This window comes from Apaloderma vittatum, unplaced genomic scaffold (genome assembly GCF_000703405.1).
Source record: "Apaloderma vittatum isolate BGI_N311 unplaced genomic scaffold, ASM70340v1 scaffold13453, whole genome shotgun sequence".
Taxonomy (NCBI): domain Eukaryota; kingdom Metazoa; phylum Chordata; class Aves; order Trogoniformes; family Trogonidae; genus Apaloderma; species Apaloderma vittatum.
The window spans coordinates 1-12,775 of NW_009708678.1; the positions used below are offsets into that span (position 1 = coordinate 1).

The 12,775-nt window shown below is 45.8% G+C and overlaps 1 protein-coding gene across 1 annotated transcript; it reads left to right on the top strand.

The window, feature by feature from the left end:
- Positions 1 to 4,498: 4,498 nt before the first annotated feature.
- Positions 4,499 to 12,515, top strand: LOC104271849 (uncharacterized protein KIAA1671 homolog; the record flags this gene model as incomplete). The annotated part of the gene is given in 8 exon segments (XM_009866654.1): positions 4,499 to 4,617; positions 8,345 to 8,600; positions 9,684 to 9,858; positions 10,760 to 10,887; positions 11,383 to 11,480; positions 11,482 to 11,511; positions 11,683 to 11,765; positions 12,300 to 12,515. Coding segments are annotated over 7 exon segments (885 nt in total), but the record flags the coding sequence as incomplete, so codon positions are not given.
- Between the last annotated feature and the right edge of the window lie 260 nt (positions 12,516 to 12,775).

The following is a 12,775-nucleotide window of genomic DNA, read 5'->3' on the forward strand; positions in this document are numbered from 1 at the left end:
GAGGTCTCTTAACTTTCCTCATCGCGGAGGTCAGAAAGAAAACGTCCAATTCCTGGAAGTGTTTATCTGTCAGCACAGCGCGGAGGGTGGGGTGGGAGGCAGGAGGTGCCGCCTTCTGCCTGGGACGTTGCGCCGAGGCACGCACTCCTTTCGGCAATTTATTTGGACGCCGAGTTGGTAAATCCTCCCGGGAAGTACCCGGAGCATTGCTCTTCAACCATGACTTATTCCCTGTGGGCAGCACTAATTCGCCGCATAGTAAGTACTTCTGGAAATCCTAGGATGTGGAGTCCACAAGTTCAGATGTTACACGTGCCATGTTGGCATTTGGATACTTGGGAAGCAAAAAATAATCTGTGTTGTGAAATGTTGTAGAGTATCCAAGGCTGCCTTTTTGGGGTGGTTTCTCTTGGTTGCTTGGTTTTAGTGTGGTGATGTGTTCCTGATAATTCTGTTAGTGGTCCAAGATACATCGTTTAGTAGTAATCCTTAGATTACTTAGAATAATTTAAGTTAGAAAGGACCTCTGGAGGTCATCTAGCCCAGCATCCTGCTCAAAGCAGAGTCAACTATGAAATAATAGAATAAATTTTTAATAAAATAAGGTGCGTTGCCATCTTCCTGGCATATTGCAGGGGAACCACTGGGATGGTTTTCAGGATTTCAATTTAATGCTCAATTTATGACAGTAGACTTTAACTTTTCATTTTTGCACTTCAAGCTGTGGGGTGTCATTTTGACTGTCTGATGTCTCGGTCTCTTCTGCAAACAAAGATATTTTTGAAACTGTCTGTGCGGATTCTGACTCATGAGATCTCTTTCAGCTGGTGTTCCTCATATGCCAGGTCTTTATTTCACATCAGCGCAAAAGAGTTTTTCACATAAAGATATGCATTCATTCTTAGTTACGGTTAATTTTTGCACTGGTAGGACCAATATTGTGTGTGCATCATTTTCAGGAACTGGAAATTGCAGGAGTAATCAGCCCTGGACTAGAGCCAAACACAGCTTAATTCCAAGGGAGCACTGGAAGAAGCATAATCATCATGTCTCATTTTAGAAGAACTAGAGGCAGATGAGTGTACAGCTTGGCTGCTCTATTTCATATGAAAATTAAGTTGATTTTTTTTCTTTTTCCTGGCTACTGATGTAAGGAGTACAAAGTTAAAGATCAAAGCATGGAGGATTGTAGCATTTGAGTACTGGATTGAGAGTGGTATTTATTTGATTTGGGATATTTTTCAGTGATTATAAATAAGAAGATTCCTAATTTGGGTTTATCTTTTGTGCTGAGGCGACAGCAGACCCCGCTCTTTATTGCCTTTTCCTTTGAAAAGCCTGTTTTCACCGCATCCGCAATATTGTGGTTATCGAGGAACTGGCCGCGTCTGGCCCAGCTTCACGTGTTGCACACCGCTGCTTTCAGCTTTTGCTTTCTCCTGCTGAGGGATGGAGAAAGAAGGAGAATTCATCCCAGGTATCAGCACAAGATTGTTGATTTAGTAGTGGGTAGGTGTCTGCTAAGAAAGAGGGCTCCTGGTAACCCGGAGCTGTTCTGGAGAGCAGCAAAAGTCAGCGCCGGGTGCATCAGTTCTTTGTTTTGCAGCATCTCTTGGTCTGTGGAGCGTAGACGTTTGAAAAATAAGGTCAATGATTTTTACCTGTCTCAAGAAGGGAACTTCAAATTAGGATTTAGACCAGGGAATGAAGTTTGAGGCAGAAACTGGTGATGTCTGGGAGCAGCACATGACGGAAGGTGTTCCCTTCTCCGCCCCACACGTCGGTTAAGTCAGGATTTCGTGCCCCTTCTGGCACTGGGTGCATTGCGGGTGCTGGTGGGCGATAGGTGGGGCGCTTCAATTGGGTGGTTTTATATAAATTCATGTTGCAGACCCAAAAATTGTTGCTCCAGCCTGCTCAGGGAGTCTTGCGTTGGGTTCCCAACCTGTCCCGTATTTCAGAGCTTTCGATTTGTAACCCCTGGGTTGTTCTTCATTCATGCTCTCTGCCTCTAATGCCGTTGTTCCAAGTAAAACGTTAGTGCCAGAACATGCAGATAGGTCTGAATGTTCTAATTTGAGTTGCTTGTGTCAAAAAGAATCTCAGCCGTAAACCGCAATGCTACCTATGTGTAGTTCTCAGAGAATTTGTGTAATTCTGACTGCTGTTTAAAAATCCAAAACTTTAATGACCCCTACTGTACTTCATTAAATTTTCTATGGTCCTCCTCAGCTGGAAGAAACCAGAGCCTTTAAATAGGATTGGCCTAAGGAGTGACGTGTAGACTTGAAAAAATATTGACTTTTTAATTATTTTTTTCCCCACCTAATCATTTGGCCTATTAAAAAGTACAGATTGAAAGGGGTCCTCAGGGAAAAATGCCTCTTGAAATAAGTAGCTTCCTCCAGAAGCAAAATATTGCTTGATACAACAAAGTAGTCTCATAGAATCTGGAGGATCTTATTCCTTATATTTAGAGTTTTCAGTTTGTTTTATGGAGTTTAAGCTTGCAACATCTACAGAAGTAGTGATGTTGGGGTTTTTTTCAGGCTTGTCTTTGGTTTAACATAGAGGATCGCTGTCTGAGCATGAATTGTGTCATTTTGGCTATAGAAACACATCGCAAAGTTCATATGTATGTAACATCAAGTAAAACATTGCCTGAATCTGAGGAACATCCGATGGCAATCCGCTCGGCTGCAGTGTAAAATTTCATTAAGAATTGCTGAGCCTTCAGATGAGCCATCTACTTGCATCTAAATTTTCTTTTGTGTCACCGCTTCGGTGGTGTTATCTGGGCTGTGCACGTTTTCTCCTCACAACCATCACACTCCTGATAACACAGCCCTTTTTATAAACAATGTCTCCTCCGCACACTGAAACAAAAGTCGCTTTTCTGCTGCTCCCGTTCCCGTTTCTCAGCTTTTTGTGCTGTGTTTCTACCTGGAAACAGTGCGAAGAATTGCACATAGTAGTATCTACCATGTGTACAGATGATGTGCTTTAATCCTGGCCGGGAAAACACTCGTTTCCAACACGGGGGGTGCTGGGGTTGTGGCTGTTGGAGCAAGTCCAGGACAGGTTCCCGCAGCGCTCACCTGGCTGTCGAGGCAGCTGTCTGTGAAGTGTAGGAATTGCAGCTGAAAAGCAGGAAACTTCTGTTCTTTGTACCTCGCAGGGCTGAGCCCCTGGTTTCCTTCAGCGTTGCCAGTGGAGGGTGTGTTGTAGCTGGAATAACCGGTGGAGCCTTTTGCGGTTCGGTTGGCTCGGCAGTGACGTCGGGAGCGTGCCGGGGCTGGAGGGCGGCGATGGCTGGTGCTACCCTTGGGGAAGGGAGCAACTTCTTAGGAAAGCTACAAGTGTTGTAGGACTTCTGGAGTAGCCAGGTATCAGTATTGGTGAATTGCCCCTCACGTCAATGTTTTTCTAGCCCTGAGGCAGCGTTCTTTAGGTTTACAAAATTAAGGACACAAGAAAACGCACAATCTCTTCCGTCCCCCTCCCCAGTAATCTTAAGGAATCCCATTTCGCGTGTTCTGCTAGGTGAGTTTGAGGGAGGGGGTGGCATCTCTTTATTTTTGTCCCTTTTTTTTTTTTTTAAAGAGCCAAAAAGTGCACGAGAGATGGAAAACAATGTAATCTGTTGTCAGAGGAGACCTTCCTAAGTGGTTGGGACGGCACTGAAAGCCGCACTCGGGTTTGTTCGGGATAACGAATGCGGAAGGGGCCAACGTTTAATTCTCTGTGCGCAGCGTATTGTCGTAGCTCGGTACAACTGCCGGACACCAGGTGTGACAGTGCTGGGTGCCGGAGCCTGTCAGCAGTGGTGTTCCCTTCCCTGGGAGGGACGGGTCTGTAGATGCAGTTTCTCTTGCTGAAGTAGCAGACTATGAAATAAAAACACTCGGGAAATGAGAGGTCACAGGATGATACAGAAAAACCACCGTGGTCTGTCCTTGTGGGGGGTGTACCTCGTGTTTGGGCTTTATGTCAGCATACATCAAATTGTCAAAGGCTTGCCAGTGTCTGGCACTATGCTTACTTACTTTTTTTTAATGATTTTTGGTTTGAATATCTTCCAAAGAAAGAGATGTGGGGGGAAAAAAAAAAAAAGGTCCTTTTATTAAACCCAGGGAAAAAAAAGTGTTGATGATGCCCTTGTTTGCCTGGGCTGATCAAGCATAGTCCCCAGCAGAATTCTTTGTGTCTAGGTGCTTCGAAAAATTTTGTGCAACCTGAGGTAAGAAGAATATTAAAGCGATCTGGGGTCACTAAAACCAGGGAGTCAGTTCTGGCCTCTAGAACTTTATTTGCCCAGGAAAACAGTGCTGATTTGACAGAGAATCGCTGTTCCGACTCCAGAGCCGCTCCCCACCTTTGGAGGTTATTCGCTGTTTTGCACTGACCGAGTTGAATTGGTCGATCCGGCGGCGCTGTTGCAAATCAGACCTGTTCAGCCCCTGGCTGTGAGTGCTGACGTGTTTCGGTTGCCTTGCAGGACCAGCTGAAGCAGTGCTTCTCCAGGCAGCCCCCAGGAGCCAAGGACACCGACACGCTGGTGCAGGAGCCCGACAGCCAGTACGGCACCTGGAGCGAGCCGCGCCGTGCTGGGGACAGGTAGGGGATGGAAATATTTCCTTCATCTCTGCAGGTTGCAATGGGATTGCTTAAAAAATCTAAACGCCACCCTCCGGTGAGGACGCAGCGGCGCTGCTTTTGTAGGTGATGACCAAAAGCCGCTTGGACTGGAACAGGTTTAACAGCTCGACTGGGGAGGAAAGCTCCAGTTAGGTGTCACTCTTCAGGGCTAAAATGGTACAGGAAAGAAACGTGAAAACGATTTTTTTTTCTCGGTAAATACACCAAATGGCTTTGACTAGGTTTACATGGGCAGTAAAACTGCTTTTCATGGTTTGTATTTGTATGTTTGTAATTACGATTAGAAAGGCACGACTTCACGTTTAAAAAGCGATTACCTGCCTGCATGGTACGTGTCTCTGGTGGGGGCAGAAGAGGAGTTTGGGGAAGATTTTCCTAAAATTGTCTGGTTTCAGGGAGGTGAGGAAGTGTCTGGTCATGGTCAGGCAGGGTGCACTAACCGCACTAGCTAAATTGGCCTTCAGGTGGGAGGTTTTTCATAATTTACACGTGTTGTCTAAATTATAGCTTGATCTACACCAAGCCAACATCCTCTTTGCTGTGTTTAGTATGAAAAGGGCATTTAATCTGGTTTTTGGGGTTTTTTTTTATGCTATACTTGTTGAGATCTTACAGCAGAGATTAATGTCAATTAAGTTTGGCGTGTTCTGCACTTGAGAAGTGTGTGTTATAAATATTTTATTGCGTATGAAATCAGGGTAGCTTTCAGGCTGGAAGTTCAGGGAGCCTAGTGACCTGCCAACGGCGGCACCCAAGACTTCTGTAAAAGAAACCTTGATTTCAGCATCTTCAGTATATTTTCAGTATTTTCAGTATATTTTCTGAAATCAGTTTCTTAACACTCAAATGCCACCTGTTCTTTGTTATTTAAACCTGGAGCATTTTTCCTGATTATAAAAGCTCCACCTAAAAATTCTGGGCTATCGAGGTATTGATCACAATCCCTGTGTCCTGGAATTTTGTTTCCACTCTTAAGAAATACTTGGTTTATTCTTATTTTTTGCAGTGGAGCAGTGACAGTGTAGTGACTTTTCAGCATTTTGCCAGCCCCTTGTTCTACTTTAGTTGACTTAGGGTTTGTCACGGCGGAGTTAGTGGTGTATTAATTCCGGCATTTGGAGAGGAATGAGAGCGATGTACTTTTAAGTGATAATAATGGTGATCTTCCTGGAACACAGTGCAACTGCATTTTGTTTGCACTTCACTTTTCATGAAGCGCAGCCGTTCTCCTCCTCTTGCTGTGGGTGATTGGAGCTCGGCTCTGCGGTTGTCTTCTGGGCTCGGCCCCGAGGCAGGAACTGAGAGGGGACTTTGATAATTCAGCTTTCCTGTTTTGCCTGGCTCCCTTCCCTTAGATTTGAGCCCTCCCCAGCCATCCCAGCCGAGAACTCACCGGGGACCGAGCCTGGACGAACTTCCAGGTCCCGGCGTTCTCCAATATTTGGGTCTTTTAGCCCCTTTAGGAGTGTTTCATTAACACATCCGTGAATGAACTCGTTTTCTCTGAGAGACGAAGGGAATTTTAAAATAAAAAGACCTGACAACGCGGCAACACGATAAACACAATGCTTTGCCTGGGTAAGGAAGGTGGAGGAGGGACTGTTTTCAGCCAGGACTTGGTCGCTGTGGGGATAAGCGTAAGAGGCTGCTCTTGGACGGTTGCAACGGTCTTTGGCAAATAACCTCTGAGAATGGAAGGAGATGGTTTAATCTGGAGGCATTAATTGGGATTTTCTTAGCGTATCTGAAAGATTTTATTTTTTCTCAAGTGCTCCAGGAAGCTTTTCCAAGTTGACATCATAGAAAATTTGTACTTTTAGATCGGAACAGTCTTTACAGTGAAAAACAGTTCTCTTTTTTTCAGAAAAGGGTCTGTATGTTTTAGATGCAGGATCTACAGAGCCCTGACTTCACAAGGCTTTAGCTATTTGTTTCTTCAAATCGTTGAAGCTAGAAAAGAAAATCCACCGTAGGGTGTTGGCTCCCTGGGACAGACAGGAATCAGCAGTTACAGAATAGAAAAAGGTGGTTTTAAATTTCTTGTGTGGTGCCCTGGGCAAATGCTGAGAGCTGCCTTTTGGTTGTGACTCTTCAGCAGTGTAAGGAGCAGGATTCCTTTGCTTTTTAGACTCCTAATTTCACGTGACAAAGCAACATGTTCTTTATGGTCTCTTAGCACTGTCTCGCTGAAAGTAATTGTATTTAATGGCAATTGAAAGCGAAGGTTGACCTTAGTTTATTGCACATTTGTGATAGCCATTCAGCTCATAACCGTGTGCCACACGAAGGATAATTTTTCGGAGAAGCAAGTGTCTGTAAATGACACCTGTTGAATGGTGTCGGTAGCTTACGGACGCGCTCGTTAAACTTGAGATCTTAACGAAGTAATAGGAAAAGATGCGTAATACATCTCAGTAATGGGAACTTGAAGCACTTTTGAAATGTCAGTATTTGACCATTATTCTGAAGGGATTTTTCCCCCCTAATCTGCTGCTCAGGTGGAAAGAATCCTCTGTGCGTAACGGGGTGTTTGTGCTGGAGCCGCCCGTGCCGCGTTGGGTGGTTGGCTGCGCCGTGGCGGTTGGTGCAAGAACTCCAGAGGAGAATCCCTTAGAAAGGAACCCCCAACCAGTGTGAAGTCATCTCTTGTTCCTGTCATTGCTTGCTCTCCAAGGTTTCCGTGTGAAAAACTGCTCTGAGCTGCACTAGCTGAAGCTCTAGGTTCTGAGAGGGAAGAGATCGATATGCAAATCAGGGTCCTTTTAGAAAACATTTTATTTCCATGAAAGGTGATAAGTCTGCGGATTGTCTTTCGTCTCCACGTTCCCCCGTGTTCCAGTGGATCCAAAGCCTAATGCTGCAGATACCAGATATCACTTGAAGCAAAAATACGAGACAAAAGCTTCCCCCCAGAGCTCATTAGTACCGTTCCTTAATTATCCTGGGGCCCACTGCTCGGGGAGGGAAGAGGCATTTGCTCCACTCGTGTGCTGGAACCCCTGGGAACCCTGTCATGGGCTGACTGCAGCTTGACAGAAAGTTGTTAGTCAGCTGTAGGCTCCTGAGTGTTCTTCTCCCAAAATTATTGCTGTGGACTGTACCAGGTACTTGGGTTTATTGTTTAAAAATGTGCATGTATCGATACATGCATGATAGATTTTTGAGGGGTTTAGAACAGTTTTTCCTAGAAGCTTGCTCCAGGAGAGGTGCCTAGTAACAAGAGGCTCTCGTTAAGAAGACAAAAAAAAAATCAGAATTCCTTAAATACTTCAGGTTTTGTTTTTAAACCTAGAAACTTGCAAAATTTGAAACAAGAGAGCCCTGGTTTTACTCGCAGTAGCTGTGTTTCCTACAATCTCCTGCTCCTTGGGTTGCTACCCCAGCCTCCGTGGCCGTCACGGACTTGTTCCTGTTGGTCTGGGCAAAGGGAAGATTACTAGGAGCACGCAGGGAGCATCGCCCGGGGGGCTGCGGGTCCTGGGTGCTCTCACCTGCACAGTTAGCTTAGTCGTCACGCTGTAAACCCACGGGGGTGCAGAGCTGCGGCGCTGCTACCTGCTGCCTCCACAGCTGCCTTGGGTGCTCGTAGCTGTCGGTCCAGCTCTGAGTACACCCGATCCATCACACGGTACTCGCACGCGTTTTGTTTTTCCTGAAGCCCCATAGATTTTGTTTTCATCTACAGCTTTGTGTCTGAATCTCCTTCCTCGGAAAACGATGTCATCTCGACGAGAAAGCGACCTCCCAACAGCCACCCGTCTTCCCTGTCCTCCCAAACGGAACCCACCTCCCTGGTGGATCACCATGACTTCTCCAAAGACCAAAGGAGCACAAGTTTGGACCGTTCCAGCACTGACATGGACTCTACTGATGGGACTGATCTACCTGCTCCGGGAGAGACCTACCCTGAGGAGAAGGCCACGGATTTCTCTTTCATTGATGTAAGTTTCCCTAATGGGAAGCCGTTCTCCTCTGTTAACTAGATTATTGTCCACCAAAAGCAGGATCTTCTGGAATCTTTGCACTCTGTTTTCCTCTGCCTTCTCGTTATCGCCTTGAATTTTCCCAGCCAACTTCCTGCTCAAAACATTTAAGAGCAAAGCTACAAAATTGTAGTCCCTGTAATGCTTTGGTTCTAAGAGATTCCAAAAAGCTGTTGATCTGGCCATGCCAGCCAGTGGCTTAGCAGAGCTCCTCTTTCTCTTTTTGCTCCTGAGTGAGCTGAGACAAAAGAGTTAAATGGCTCTGTGAGCGCTGGGAACGTAATTAAATAACACAAAAACGTTAGTGATTGCTGTGCTATAAGCCACACACATTTAAGGTTATAAAGACATTTACTCATATTTTTCTGACTTGCAATTGGTCCCTTTCTGTGGTAGCTTAAAAGTGCATTTTACAGGATTTTTTTTCATACTTTGAGAATCTTGCAGCTGGTATAAGAGCAGTAATTTCTGGCGACAAACAGTTGGATGAGGTTTAGTGTTCTCTGAAAGCACTAACACAACTGTAGGTTTTCAGTATAACATCTAGTACTGCTTTTCCTTTAGTAAGAGCTGGTGCACCTTTTTTTTTTAAATATGTAATACCGAATGACAGACATACTGGTAAGTTCAGAATTCCCACCTTAAGATCGTGTGGCTGCTAGGAAGGTCTCAGGGACACTGCTTTGCCTGTCGAGTGCCACAGCGCCTCCCCTTGATGGTTACAGGCAAGTTTCTAACAACAGATCCCTTTTATTGCAGTTGTATTTTTATTAATTTGCTGAAAATAATTCATACAAATCGGACATCCACAACCAAGAGAGATCAAAGAACCAGCATTGCACTCGGTTAGCCAGTGTAGCACATCCTCATCATAAATTCTCTTTAATATATATAGTTTTAAGTAACTACGAGAAGAATAATCAGGCAAATATATATAGTTTAATTAAACTAAAGAGGTTAAAGTAGGTTGGGAAATCATTATGGAGAGGATTACTTCATTTTCAGGCTGCTTGAAAGCGAAGGCTTTGTTTCTTTTTATAGCAAACCACTGTTCTGGACTCCAGCGCGCTGAAAACTCGAGTGCAGCTCAGCAAAAAGAGACGCCGTCGCGTCCCTGTTTCGCACTCTCTCCGAAGGAGCAGAGGGCTGGAGTTCGAAAACAGATTTTCTTTGACAGAGGAGCCGGATAACACCTGGATGTTTAAAGATTCCACAGGTATCCCTCGGAGGTCTGCAAGAATTAGCCCTAACGGGGTTGTAAGGGTGGGAGTTTCTGACTGGTGTAACGTACGTGAAGTTGCATTAAGGTTTCGGAGCAGGTTCCTCTTCCCACTAAGGTTTAAGAGCAGGTTTCTCTTCCCCTTCTCCTCCTCGGAGCCTTTGGAGCGAGGCAAGCCACAGCAGCCAGACCTAGAGGAGAGTGGGGTGTAGGAGAGCTCCGATGCCGCTGCCTTTAATTCCTGACTGGTGACTGAAGAGAACGTTGATTGCTGAGAAAATGCTGAGTTTAGGAACCGCTATGGCTGGATGTGTTCTCCAGCGCATTCTTTATATCTAAGCCTGTGAGAGTTTGATAAGAGCAACCATAATTGCCCAGATTCTATGTGTGCTCGTAAATATTCTTTCTTTCTAGCATCTGTAAATACCACAGGTCTAAAGAGGCCTAGTTAAGGATAAATCAAGTCCTTCAAATCCCTTTTATTTAAAAGGAGAAGGAAATGCATCAGGTATTTAAGACCCTTGCTCAAGGAAGCAAGTAGACAGCTTCATGCCCTCGCTAGAGAGCCAGGGTAGTCCCTGCAGCTTCCAGGTGTCTCTTCCAGTCTGAATTAATCTCACATTCTGGGCTCAGCTGAGGTGGACAGAAGCAGCAACATTCATTAAACTAGGAGTACCTTCACTTCCCTCATCTGTCAGCAAGAAACCTCTGGGTGCTGGGTGTGTTTGTTGCTTTGATGGCTATTGAAGCGTTTTACTCACTCCTGTGGCGTGTTAACATTACTCTTAATATGTTTTTGGATGGAAAGAGAGAACTAGAACAAGGTATAGATGAAAAGCCTGCTGGCTGAATTTTTTTTTTTCCCTTCTGCTATTTTTTTTCCTCAACAATTAATTAGAAGAGAAGAAAACTATGCAACAGGAAGATTCTGATGAGGAAGACAAGATACAGCATACTGTGAGGTCGTCCTCTGTACACGCTCAGAGACTTCCCGTGTTTCCAGGGATGGACCACTCCGTTCTCAAGGTGGGCACAGGAAGGACTCCTCAGGCAGGAGAGAGGCCCGTTCAGGAGCTGTGGGTGCTCTCAAGGAGCAGAGTTAGGAGATGTTGCTAGAGATGATGGTGTTGTTGGGGGACGATGTGTGGAAAAAACGCAGAATTGCCTTTCTGGCTTTTAACTCTTGGCTAGAAAGATGAAGTGATTTGGAAAAAAAAATAGCTTTATGATAGCAAACAACACCACAGAGGTTTATAAGGGCAGTGGTGGAGTCCCTGTCCCTGGAGGTGTTCAAAAAATGTGCAGACGTGGTGCTTGGGGACGTGGTTTAGTGGTCACGGTGGGGTTGGGTGGGCGGTTGGACTCAGAGAGGTCTTTTCCAACCCTCTTGATTCTATGACTCCCCAAGGAATCTCTTCACCGATTGCAGGCGTGGATTTTTTTTTTGTTTCTTTTCATAAATCTGAGTGATTTGTGAACGCTGCCTTAAAATTAAGCCCGTTTCTTTGCGTTTATATTTAGGCCCAACTGCGGAAAAGACAAGAGTCGGAGAGTCCTGGTGAAGTGAGTTCTGCTCAACTCTTCAAAGCCCCGAAGCAGCAGCCGGGAGCTGCCGGCAGCAGTGCCCTCCAGCGTGGAGAAGGAGGAGAGGTGAGACAGCGCCAGGGAGGAGATGCAGTTGTGGGATTTGGTGGGGAAAAAATATACTGCGAGTAGGCTGGGGGGAAAATTGTGGATTGCTTTCGTTTGTTTCTGGAGTGAGTTTTCAGAATTAAAGAATAAGGAGTATTTTATATTATATCTTTTTTTTTTATGCCTTAGGTCAGAAGAAAAGTCTCCTCAGTGGCTGAAGGAGCTGAAATCGAAGAAGAGGCAGAGCCATTATGAGAATCAGGTTTGAAAAGGTACCGCCAAGTCAAAGCACGCCCTGAGGAAGGCACAGGTGGAAAATGCCCTTAGTGGGTGGGCGCCGCAGCCCAGTGGCCGTGAGCACGGTGGCGGGCTGAGCCTGCGTCGCCCAGCACGGTCAGGGAACTCGCTGCTGGGGCCGACTGCTTTGGGTAGGAGTGAATTTTTGGGTCCTGGGTGATTCACCTGTTCTCTGCGGCTATTCATACCTGAGCAATGCCCGGCCCGTCAGTGCCGCGACGTCGTGCTGCTTCCACTCAGCAAGAGCGAGTCCGTCGCCGAGTGACCGAGGCTGCCTTGGCGTTGTGTTGTGTCAACGGGGTGCTGGGCAGCCCTGGAGCGTTTGGCAAATTGACTGCGATCAGGCCCAGAGGACGCTGCAACGGGGATGTGAATTTGGGGTGGCTGCAGACATAGGGAGGGGTCTGGCTGCTGGCTTCACCTTCGTACCCTTACTTCATACATCAGGCATCACATATGTTCATATTTCAAACCGTTACTTCAACTGCTGCTTCTTTTTTTCCTTCCAGATAGCGATTCTAACTAGAAGAAGATGAAGTCTAACAGAAGCCTTAACTCATCTGAACCTAAAATTCACACGTCATGTTGCTGCTGTTTGCTTCCTGCCTCAACCGCTATGTGCATGGTGCCTTCCTGTTTCGTGGAGAAAGCTGCTTAAAATTCATAGTCAAATACAAAGCTGTCTCTTGCCCGTAGGGGAGGACGGGCACTTTGGAGCTGCCCGGAAGGATGAGCCGGCACTTCACAAAGTCTGGAGCAATTTTCCAATTTGCTGTAGGAGCGCCGGGCGCTGGGGGAAGCCCCTCCCTGTTGAACAAAGACTACATTTCTACATAGGGTTTCAGCAGCTCAAAAGTCTGACTTTCGGTAGCCATGTCAGGTGTAAGGCTGGGCTTTGTGTTTGTTTATGAAAATAACAATTTTAATCGAATTTATCTTCTGGTTTTGGTTCTTTTGTTTTGTTTTTTTTTTTTGGTGAAAAAGT